Genomic DNA, 11,067 nt, shown 5'->3' on the forward strand with positions numbered 1-11,067 from the left:
CTCATGTCACCTGTCCCCCCCTGCAGTCACGGAGCTGTGGCATGCCTTTGGACACTCTCCACCTCTGTGTTGCCTTGTGCCCAGTCGTCCCTGGTCCCTGCTGCGGGGACTGTGTGCTGAGCCAGGCTGCACTTTTGCTGAGCAAGCTGTTCCTTGAGTGTGACCAGCCCAGCCAGGGTCAAGCACGGGAAGGGGAACAAGTTTCTCTCTTGTGCAGAAAATCGAAACTTGGCACTTCTCTTTCCCATCCAGGCAAACCACCGGGCCTGCAAGTACGTCCTGTACATCCCCCCCCCACGCTCTTCTTCCTCCCTGATCCCAAGAAAGAGCTTCCAGCAGAGCTGCTGCTCAGACTATTCTGTCTTCACCCCCATCAAGGAGGTAAGTCACCCCAAATAGCTGGGGACCCATGCCTCTTCTGCCACCCCCCTGCAGTCCTTGCTCCCTGTCTGCCCTCCTTACTTCATTTCTCTTCTCCACAAGGGTTTAAAGTAGGAAAAGGGGGAGAAGATAATGTGGGGGAGGGAGAGGGCTACAGGAATTTATCCTTGCTCCATGTGGTTGTGGACACCACTGGACTCTGAAGGTTGTCCCAGGCTGAGTACCCCAGGTTTTGGGGTAGGTCTGTGTGCTCAGGACATTCCTCCTCTCTCCCAGCTCTGTGTGTTGGAGATCTGGATCCCTTTCGCCTGTTTATCCCTTTCCTGTTTATCCCTCCTCTGTCATGTCTCTTTGCACCCCTTCCTCATTTGTGTTCTCCATCCCATGGGACCACTGCCCTGTACATCAGTGCTTGCTCACCCAGCACTGCAAGAAGCAACCTCTGCGTGCATCTGACGTGTGACCACACATCCCCAGGACACGCACCAAGGGGTTTATGCCATGGTCCACATCCCGAGCTTTCCAATCCCACAGCCCTACGGTGGGCACATGTCAGAGATTTTCAGTAACATCAATGATTTCACCCAAGGAAACAGCCTCAAAATCCTTCCATATTTTTACTGTTGCATATGGTGTCAGGCTGTCTGTACTGGACATGGGTGGTGTGCTAGATCTGTGCTTGCATCTGATGAGAGCACTTGTCTGTGTGTGTCCAAGGGGTATTTGTGTGTCTGTCTCAATCCCCAATTCCCCCAACCCTGTGCTTGCAGGAAGGCAGGATGCAAATCAGGCTTTGGCTGGCAACCAGCACCCTGGCAGCAGTGCTGGGCTTGGTCCTACCTGAGGATGGCCTGTGTTGGGCACCGGCCGGCAAGGATGGCTCCCCGGGAATCCCGGGCCTTGATGGGAGGCCAGGGCAGAAGGGTGATGTGGGAGAGCCAGGTAAGGAGCAGACAGGGATGTGTGGTGTGGAGCACACCTGGGAGCCTCAGGTTTCTTGGTAGGAGCACCACGGGTGGAGAGCACCACGGGTGGGAGCAGCTCAGGAGACGACAGATGTACATGAACTGCTCCTCTTCACCACCTCTCCCCAGGGAAATCAGCACTGAGGACGGGCATTCGAGGACCCAAAGGGGATGCAGGGGAGATGGGGCCTCCTGGCATCCCAGGGAAGCAGGGCTACCATGGCCCGCATGGTCCCCCCGGGCTCCCAGGGAAGCCAGGGCCCAAGGGGGACAAGGGGAAAGCTGGCAATATCCTGGAGCAGCCGCGTCCTGCCTTCTCCGCCTCAAGGAGGTCCCCACCATCCACGGGCAGGACAGTGGTGTTCGACAACATCATCACCAATGAGGATAGCTCCTACAACGCCCAGACTGGGGAGTTCACCTGCCGTGTCCCCGGGCTCTACTACTTTGCCTACCAAGTGGTCTCCAACGGGGACCTCTGCCTGAGCATCACCAAGAACAGGGAGCATGTGGTCAGCTTCTGTGACTACAACAGGCAGAAACTCCTGCAGGTGAACTCGGGCAGCAGCGTGCTCAGCCTGGCCGTGGGCGACCGGGTCTCTGTGAGCACCGACCCTGCCAAGGGCAGCATGATCTACAGCGGCTCTGAGGCAGACAGCGTCTTCAGCGGCTTCATGCTTTTCCCACAGACAGGCTGATGGACCACCAGTCTGGACCTGCTTAGCACCAGAGTATTGTGGTGTGCGTGTCTGCATGCGTTTTCACCCTTCAGTGCATGGTGTGGTCTTATATCACAGTAAACAGGAGCCACCACCTGGATCCTGTGCTTCCACCAATGTCACAAGGTGGCCAGGTGCTGAGCCTGCCCGCTCCGTTCTGGAGTCAAAGGACTCCTGGCCCCAGCAGCCCCGTCTCCTCCTGGGCATTCAGACCCCAGGCCAGAGGGGTCCAGTTGTTACTGGGGCCATTCACCAGCTGTGGCTTTTTGCTCCTGAGTGGGAAATTACTGCATGCCACTGCTTCTGCTGCACTAACCATTGCAAACGCCTTTCTGCGCTGGGCCACTGCTGCCTCTCATCCTTCCAATCAGTATAAATAAACTCTTCTTTCACCACAGCCACTTGGGTTTTCTTTCCTATTCATGTGTCTTGCCCAAACCATCAATGTCCAGGGCCCCTTCCCAAGCTGCCCAGGGAGAGAAGTGATCCCGCTTTGCCCCTGGGGAAGCACAGACACCACCTGCAAAGGCAGAACAGGAGGGAACCGAGGGCACAAGTAGAGCTGGCACTTACAGGGAGGAACAGAAAATCTCTGGGACCAGCCTATGTGTGTCCTCTCTCTGATGAGTCCAAACTATCTGTCCTGTACAGGCACCAGATCATGCACCTCACCCACATAGTGCTCTCTTGGTACTCAGACTCTTCCAGGAAGGAGAAAGGCAGCTGTCATCCTCCAGCCTTTCAACAAGGGGGGACAGGGTTACTGATGGGGTTGTGGGGTGATGCTCTTCTGTCTTGGCTTGGGGTGAGACTAGTGGGAAGTAAGGCAAGCTGGGAAGGTATCAGGCAGCTAGAAAGCATCAGGGAAGCCATGCAAGTGCCATACCCTGGGACTGCTTCTCGGAGGAACTGCTCCACACGTGTTGGGCAGTCAAATGTCTCCATTCCTGGAGCAGTGAGGAGGAGGCCAGATCGGAGCAGCACCCTGACCAGAGTGTGAGCACAAGTGAATCCAGCACCCAGCAGAGCTGGTGAAACACAGCGCAAGGTGCAGAGACAGCAATCAACCCGCAGGTCAGAAAACCTCAAGCAGAAACTTCCTTCAGTCTCATTGCCTGGGGATGCAGCATCTCCCACCAGAGCCAGGCAATGACCTCGCACTAGCCTCTTGTTGCACAGGTGGCTCTGGCTCCATGGAGCTGTCATGGAGCTCTGCTCCTCAGCCTTCTGCTCAGAAACGAATTAAGCATGGGTGAAAGGCAGGTGATTTGTGGAGGGCTAGTGGTGGTTGGAGCATTTGTGACACATCCTTTGGCAGAAGGTCATCCCACTTCTGTCCTTCCCTCCCCTGCTGCTGTGGTGGCACAAGTACAGGTCTCACTGGACAGCCATGAAAGTGCTTGCTCAGAGGAAATGATGAGGCAGGAGGATGTGAAACTTGTCTGGGGGCCAAAAGGGAGTTCTGAGTCCCCAAGGGCCCTTTATGACTTCCTCCAGGAGGGTGTCACGGAGAGTCACCCACTCTGCTGTGCTGGCAGTCAGTGTCCACAACAGCCAGAGGGCTCAGCAGCGCAGGATCCCAGAGGTAAGAGGTGCTGCAGGGTCCATCTCTTTGGGGTGGTCTACATGGGGACTGGGGTCAAGCATCATGGCACAGTGCTGGGCTGTGTGAGAGGAGCCGGAGAGGGAGACAGAGCCACTGCCAGATGCACACATGGCCAGGTGGGCTGCACGCTTGTCACCACTGGGGGAAGGCTCAGTACCCTGGGCCAGGCACTCTCCTTGGAGATCCCCAGCCTTGGAAAGTCAGGCTGTTGCTGGAGGAGGGGTGAGATCAGCTGGGTCTAGGGAGCTCCAGCTTGCAGCGGTCTCCATGGTCTGCAGTGATGTATGCATCTGCAGGGGGTTTGGGACACCGGATGAGGAGAGCTTGGAGCTCATGGCTCCATCCAGACTGAAATTCCAACCCCCCAGGGTGCCATCAAGGGCTGTCCTGGGGGTGGTGATGAGCCCAGGGTCTGTCTCCACACGTCTGCCTCCCCACTGCCTGGCAATGGGTATGGAGGGGGACACTGAGGCCACAGCCATCACTTCCAGCTTCTCCTGGTGCAGTCAGCCTCGCAGCATAATACCTCCTTTGCCCCATGGCCTGGAAACCACCCTGACATGAGCCCTCACCCCAGCACTTTCTTTCCCTTTCCATGCTCCAGAGAACCAAAATGGGACAGAGCTTCTGGAAACAGTTCCATCTGGCCCTCACCATCTTAGTCCTGAACCTGGGGTCTGCTGTCACCGGAGATGGCACTTCCAGCTGCTATGGGATTCCAGGGCTGCCAGGCCTGCCGGGTGTACCGGGCAGGGATGGCCGGGATGGGCTGAAGGGAGCCAAAGGAGAGCCAGGTGAGTGAGCAAAGAGGCTGTTGAAGGGGGGACATTGAGTCCTCCATGGTGGGTCTGCCAGCCATGGAGAGCATCTTCTGTGAACAGGACAGGAGTAGAGGAGGCTGGAGAGAGGCAACAACCTTCTCCTGCCCAAGGGAAGGGGCTGGAGGACCCCCTCCCCACATCCTGCTGTTGACGATTCTCTTTCACTCCTCACCGCCCCACAGGCCTCCCGGCCACTCCTGTAACACAAGGGCCCAAGGGCATGAAAGGGGAGCCGGGCAACCCTGGCTTGCCAGGCAAGACTGGCCCCACCGGTCCCCCTGGTCCTCCTGGAGACCCTGGAATGATGGGCAAGGCGGGAGAGCCGGGAATGCCAGGCAGCTACAAGCAGAAGCACCAGTCAGCATTTTCAGTGACAAGGCAGACCAGTGAGCATCCCCCGAAGAATGTCCCTGTGGTGTTCAACCACGTCATCACCAACACTAACCACGACTACAACACCACCACGGGCAAGTTCACCTGCAAGATCCCCGGCCTCTACTACTTTGTCTTCCACACCTCACAGACATCCAACCTCTGCGTCATCCTGTACAAGAATGGGATCAAGATGGCCAACTTCTGCGACCATAATACCAACACCATACAGGTCAGCTCTGGTGGAATCCTTCTCCGTCTGGATTTTGGGAACCAGGTCTGGCTGACAGTGAATGACTACAGTGGCATGGTGGGCATCAGCAACTCTGACAGCGTCTTCTCAGGGTTCCTGCTCTTCCCAGACTAGAGACCCACCAGGGCCCACCCCTGCACGCCTTTTTCATCATCCTGCCCTGCAAATGCTGCTGCTTACTGCCGAGCTGTTGCTGATGCTCCAGGTTTCTCTGCTGGGTGGGAAGCCCCATCAAGGGGATCAGCCTGAGCCTCCAGCCTCACACCCCTGGCCTGGGGACAGAGGGCAGGCGGTTGCTGAACCGGGGCAACAGGCATCCCTGGATGCATCTGCACCCAGAGTGATGGTGCCAGGCCCCGGGGTCCTGTTGGCACTTCCACCTGCATCCACCCTGATAACCTCACATTATCTTCTGCTGTTGGAGACAGAGGTCTCCCTGCATGTCTCCCCGCATGTCTCCCCTTCCCACCTGGATTGCACCAGGGACACCCGGGTGTCCTGGAGCAGGCTTGCAGCAGCACCTTTGCTGTCACCCAGCTGTGGAAAGTCTCAATAAATCCTTCTCCAGTGGTCCTGACCCAGCGTCTTTTTTCTTTCATGAGTTACCTTTCTGCAGGTGGGGCCCATGTGTGGCTGGATGGATGTGGTGTGCACGACATCTGGATGTCTAGGTGGCATCAGAATGTCCCCAATACCTCTCTGGCTCCACCATGCTCAGCACCAGCTCACAGTTCTGGCTTTGCTCAGTGGGGTAGGACCCCCAGCTAGACTGACTGCAGGAATGGGATGGTTCCCGTGTCCATGCACACAGGCCCCACTGAGGGGGGACCAAGACTATTCCAGGCAGGGACCCTGACATTCCTCTTCTCCTCCAAGTGGATACAGTTCTGTTACAGAGGGCCACAGAGCATGCAGCAAACTTCATAGCCATACCTCTGGTTGCCAGGACATCCACAGGGTCCCAGCCTCACCAGGGACAGGGCAGGGGAAGCACTGGCTTCCCTGAGACAGACAAAAGGAGTTCATAGCTGTGGAGGCTGCAGACCCCACCAAAACCCAATGGAGATTCCTCCTGGTGGCACATATTTTACAATGGAAAAGGAGGTCATCTCCCCTGAATGTTCTGGGCTTCGCCTCCACAAGGCATCAGCAGAAATAAGGACTAGAAATACTTTTACCACAAGGTGAAATCTCTTCCCATCCGCAACATTTAGGAGAGCCTGGGGGACAGATTCAAGGTGGTGGATGCTGAGACCCTGTAGCAGCCTCTGGGCCTGCCAGTACCGCCCAGCAGAGCTGGGTATGGCCTGAGGGGTGATGGCTAAGTGCGTGCACATTTCTGCAGTCCTGACGCATTACCCCAATCCTGGCTGGAGCTCACAGCAGCGTTCCCCATAGCAAGCACACTTGAGCAGGATCCAGGGACCCTGCAGGGCAGAACGAATGTCACTCTGCTCCCTGGGGCCAGAGCCATACTTGTGTGGGGCCCCAGGGTGCTGTGTGGGGACAGCACGTCCTGCTGAGCTGGTGGACAGCATTTGTGGCGGATGTGAAAGTGCCACTGAAGAAAGGGTAAGAGCTAAAGATAAAAAAGGGATGTGGCCCAAATCCTTTCACAATAGCCCTTGCAGCAAACTTCTGCTTCTCCTTATGGTCATTTCCAAGCAGGACGCTGGTGTGTCCTGGTCCATCTCTCCATCTGTGCAAGAAGAAGCCCAAGGTAAGAGCAAGATGTTGGCAAGGCTAAGCCCCAGCTCTCACCTGCAGGTAGGAGCACATGGGTGACCCGGCAGCACCAGGGTGACAGTCACCCCTACATCACCGGCATTTCTCTGTGGCTTGGGGCAGAAAAGAGAAAGGTCTGCTAGACTGGGGGTGGTGGAGATCTCTGATGGGAACCCAACCACTCCTGCTCCACCCGGGGGAAGAGAGGGACGGAGAGGGGAGATGGCAAAGATTCAGAGGGGTGATCAAGGACTGAGTATCAGTCTGAAAGGTGCCCTGGGGATGCTCTACCTGGGTCCTGGCTGGGAGCCTGTGCATCAGTCCTTGTACCTGCTGCATCCAAATCAGAGCTTCTGCAGCTGCAGTATCCAACTTACTGATTCCTTTTCCTGCTGACACCAGAGTTTCAGAGATGGGAAAGCCCATCTGAGGCCAGAGAGTGTGGAGGTGGTGATGTGATGTCCAGATACAGCCCCCAAATGCCCAGTGCTTACTACAAGTGTACCTGCACCAGGAGCTGGGGGGGAGAAGCTGAGCTGCGGGACGCAGAAGGGAGGGCAGATGGAAGATGGGACCCCAGGGACTGGAAGCCCAGATGACTGTGCCAGTAAGGTTGGTTAGATACAGAAATGCTTCTGGGATGAAGTAGGCATGCGGCAAAACACCACAAGACCCCACAGTAGTGGAGAGAGAACAGGTCTGGGGATTTCACTGCCACCTGCAAGGACTAAAGCTGTCTCTCATATATACTGATGGAAAGCAAGAGCTATTCCCTTGCAGATGATGAAACTACTCTGGTCTGGGGAAGGATTTTACCCTGCAGGTGTGACCCTAAGATGAGATGGATAATTTCTCCTCTGAGTAGTACAGACTCAGAGCAGTAGGAACCTGCAGCACATGCCCTGGCACCAGCATGGCCAGGCTGGACATCAGACCTCTGTCCCCAGATATTCATGTGGCTGAAGCTCTGGGCACCTGTAAACTGGTAATTTAAGAGCCAGAGGAGACTGGCAAGCCTTCTCATGCCCCAAAGTGCTGGTCCCTTCAAGACCATCAGGAGAGTGGATTTGGGTCTGCAGCAGGATGTTTTCCCTCCCTGATGGTATTACCAAAAGTCATTGTCCTCCAGAGAAGTACAGAATACCTTCCACATCCCTCCTGCTGCCCAAGGTAAGCCCCTCAACATTCTTCTGTGCTCCCGCAGATGCAGACCATGTGGGTGATGCTTATCTGCCTGGCTGGAGGGAAACTTGCAAGTGCCACACTCTGCAAGAACTATGGCACCATCCCAGGCATCCCAGGGTCACCAGGACAGCCTGGCAGCAACGGCAAAGATGGGAAGGATGGCCCAAAGGGCGACCGAGGTAAGGAGAAAGCTGCAGGTGGGGAAAGTGTTGTTTTGTAAATATTGAGAGCAGGAAAAGGTAGTTCCAGGCACATGGTTCTGGGAAAGCAATCCACTTTCCATCAGTCCCTTTGGGGTGTTATCAGGTGAGGGTGATGCCTGAAGACAGAAGAGGCTGGGCAGACCAGAGCACCCCAAGGAACCTGGGGAGGGAGGGTGCACGAGAGCAAGGGGTGGGCAGGGGTCTTTGTTGACCCACACCCCAGTGTAGGTTCCCAGTGGCCCCTCTGCAGATCTGTGGTGCTCAACTGTGACTGCAGTGACTCTTCATCCTGATTTCTAGGTCCCCCTGGCCTGGTGGAGCATGAAGAAGACATGGGGGAGAAGGGAGACCCAGGACAGCCGGGGTACCCTGGGAAGATTGGCCCCAGGGGCCCCCCGGGTTCAAAGGGATTACCAGGTCCCCTGGGACCCCCTGGCCCTGATGGGGACTCTGGTGACTACCAGGCCACCCTCAAGTCTGCCTTCTCTGCTGCCAAGAGCACGAGCGCCTACCCACGCCGGGACCAGCCTGTCCGCTTTGACCGCATCATCACCAATGAGAGGCGCCACTACGAGAACCGCTATGGCCGCTTCATCTGCCGAGTCCCAGGCATCTACTACTTCACCTACCATGTCACCTCCAGGGGCAACCTGTGCCTCAGTGTGAAAAAGGGTCGGGGTGGCAGCAGGGGTGAGAAGGTGGTGACATTCTGTGACTACGTGCAGAACAGCTACCAGGTCACCACGGGTGGTGTGGTCCTCAAGGTGGCAGTGAATGAATCTGTCTGGCTGGAGCCAACAGAGAAGAACTCCCTAATGGGGTTGGAAGGGTCCGACAGCATCTTCTCGGGCTTCCTGATCTTCCCTAGTGCTTAGTCCACCGATGGTGTCTCCCTGCAGCCCTTCCCCTGCTGCTTGCTGACCCCTGCAAGGCTGAGGATTCACCTGGAAGTTATTCTGCTCCAGATCTGGTTCCCTAAGGCCATTGCTGCCAATCTTGCACATTAAATGACAGCTCCTTGTGCTGCTAGTTCCTTCCTGCCTAGGATTTGCCTCTTTCCCTTCAAATAATGCTCAGATACCCAGGGCATGGCCTCCTGCACCCTTGGGTGTAGCCTGGGCTCATTAGCATTTTATTACTACCGAGCAGAGCCAGGCAATTCAGGCAGTTTCTGCTGCAGCCCATCCTGAGCATCTCCTTCCACAGCCACCCAGACAAAGTCCCAGTCCAGGTTTAGGAAAACATAGAGAGGACACCTAGTCTCTAGCAGGGGGTGGGACTCACAACATAGTGAGAAAACTGGGGGCACTGGGTGCCAGTGGGAGGTGCAAAGATGCTGAAGATGGTGTTGTGCTGGAGAGCCCAGGAGCTGGTAGGAGCTGGGGATTCCAACCTTTTTTAAGACTTTTTTTTGGGGTAGTGAATATCCACAGAAGCTTGTTAAAACTTGTGAGAAGATGACCCAGGTGTACATGGCCAAGCCAGAGCTTGATGCTTTGATGGCAGTGGTGTGGGTCACATGGCTGTCCCCTGGTGCAGGCGGGCAGGCCCAGAGCAGACCCCTAACACCGGCAGAGGACCAACACATGCAAGTCCTACAGCACAACCAAGCCCCCCTGAAGATCCAAGGACCTCCAGATGAGTAAGAGCTGAGGCCCCCGAAGATGTCCCTGTCCCTGGGGCAGGTGACAATCCAGCATTGTACCTAGGCGGAGGTTTGCCTACAGCCCTCAGCCCAGCTGTGGCAGGTGGTACCAAAAGCCATGGGGTGTGAGGCCATGAGGGTGTACATGGGGTGCTCGGGATGTAGGAGAGTTTTTGTGGGGATTGGGATTTGAAAGGGGCTGGCTGTGGAGGAGGATGATAAAGGGTATTGGTGGGGGAGCAGAATATGGGCCTGGATTTTATGAAGCATCATTGCTGAGCTCTTGGGGTCTCCTGATGGGCCTAGGGCCCCACAGCTCCGGGCTGCACAGGTCTCCCTGCCCCAGCGCAGGACAGTGACTGGCCCTGGTGAGGCCAGCTGAAAAACTCCAGTGTCTGTCTGAGATGACCTGCTGGCAGGTGGCACTGGAGACTGGATCAGCCCTGGTCCTGCCAGCGGGGCATCCCTGTCCCACAGGCTGGGAGAGCAAAGCTGGCAGGGCAGGAGTGCGAGGCTCAGCTCTGCCTGGTCCATAAGGTCTGGGAGGAGGCACCGGGCAGGATTAGTGCCTCCTCTTGCAGCCCATGTTAATGCTTGGTCTTTGCAACTTCGCCACTTGGTCCTTCACCCAGCAAAATCTGTGGCACTTGTCCCCAGGAGGGCAGCCACCCCATGTCCCAAGCCCTCTACCTACTGTCAGAAAGTTGAGGTGGAAGTGTTGGGTGTTGCATCCCAAAGGTCTCCCCGTGCAGGAGCACCGAGCTGCTTTTAAAATGCAGCTGCAATGCTCACACCATTTTGCAGTTGGAGATTCAGCCTCCCAGATAAAATCACGTCAGCAGGGCAGGTGGAGGAAAAAAGTAGGTATTTGACCCCTGAAACAGAAGTTAGGCTGTGTACATCAGCTAAGTCTCCTGAACGCTGAGCAGGTCTGCAGGAGGCACCAAACCGAGGAGCAGTCAATACACTGGAGGACACGGCTGCCGTTCAAAGAACCTTGACAGGCTGGAGGAATGAGCTGGAAGGAACCAGCTGACATTTAGCAACAAATGCAAAGTCCATCCTCTGGCATAAGATAACATCATGTGATAGGACAGGCAGGGGGGCAGAAGGAAGCTTCGCAGGATGGGATGTGGGATGCTGGTGGACAACAAGCTGAAGCTTTCTGCATTTCTGAGGAACATATATAATC

General features: G+C 56.1%; 2 protein-coding genes across 4 annotated transcripts; both read left to right on the forward strand.

Moving 5' to 3' along the window:
* The first annotated feature begins 274 nt into the window (after positions 1 to 274).
* Positions 275 to 5,694, forward strand: C1QC (complement component 1, q subcomponent, C chain). Of its 3 annotated transcripts, none has more exons than XM_014946952.1 (3): positions 275 to 381; positions 1,152 to 1,323; positions 1,476 to 2,462. In XM_014946952.1, the coding sequence occupies exons 2-3, from the start codon at positions 1,161 to 1,163 to the stop codon at positions 2,042 to 2,044; spliced, it is 732 nt and encodes a 243-aa protein (XP_014802438.1). In that variant the 5' UTR covers positions 275 to 381; positions 1,152 to 1,160; the 3' UTR covers positions 2,045 to 2,462. The 3 variants fall into 3 exon arrangements, with proteins under 3 accessions (XP_014802438.1, XP_014802437.1, XP_014802436.1); XM_014946951.1 differs by lacking the exons at positions 1,152 to 1,323; positions 1,476 to 2,462 and adding exons at positions 4,276 to 4,465; positions 4,675 to 5,694 and having other exon boundaries at positions 327 to 381; XM_014946950.1 differs by lacking the exons at positions 275 to 381; positions 1,152 to 1,323; positions 1,476 to 2,462 and adding exons at positions 3,534 to 3,650; positions 4,276 to 4,465; positions 4,675 to 5,694.
* A 1,032-nt stretch (positions 5,695 to 6,726) lies between these two features.
* Positions 6,727 to 9,263, forward strand: C1QB (complement component 1, q subcomponent, B chain). The gene is made up of 3 exons (XM_014946953.1): positions 6,727 to 6,837; positions 8,047 to 8,206; positions 8,531 to 9,263. The coding sequence occupies exons 2-3, from the start codon at positions 8,047 to 8,049 to the stop codon at positions 9,103 to 9,105; spliced, it is 735 nt and encodes a 244-aa protein (XP_014802439.1). The 5' UTR covers positions 6,727 to 6,837; the 3' UTR covers positions 9,106 to 9,263.
* Positions 9,264 to 11,067: the final 1,804 nt, after the last annotated feature.

This window comes from Calidris pugnax, unplaced genomic scaffold, assembly GCF_001431845.1.
Source record: "Calidris pugnax isolate Ruff unplaced genomic scaffold, ASM143184v1 scaffold152, whole genome shotgun sequence".
Classification (NCBI taxonomy): Eukaryota; Metazoa; Chordata; class Aves; order Charadriiformes; family Scolopacidae; genus Calidris; species Calidris pugnax.

Bases quoted from the DNA above. Each gene is read 5' to 3' on its own strand.
- C1QB (XM_014946953.1), top strand. From the start codon at position 8,047: ATGCAGACCATGTGGGTGATGCTTATCTGCCTGGCTGGAGGGAAACTT. The intron at 8,207-8,530 runs GTAAGGAGAAAG...CCTGATTTCTAG, and splicing joins TGGCCCAAAGGGCGACCGAG to GTCCCCCTGGCCTGGTGGAG.
- C1QC (XM_014946950.1), top strand. From the start codon at position 3,549: ATGACTTCCTCCAGGAGGGTGTCACGGAGAGTCACCCACTCTGCTGTG. The intron at 3,651-4,275 runs GTAAGAGGTGCT...TCCATGCTCCAG, and splicing joins AGCAGCGCAGGATCCCAGAG to AGAACCAAAATGGGACAGAG. The intron at 4,466-4,674 runs GTGAGTGAGCAA...ACCGCCCCACAG, and splicing joins GGGAGCCAAAGGAGAGCCAG to GCCTCCCGGCCACTCCTGTA.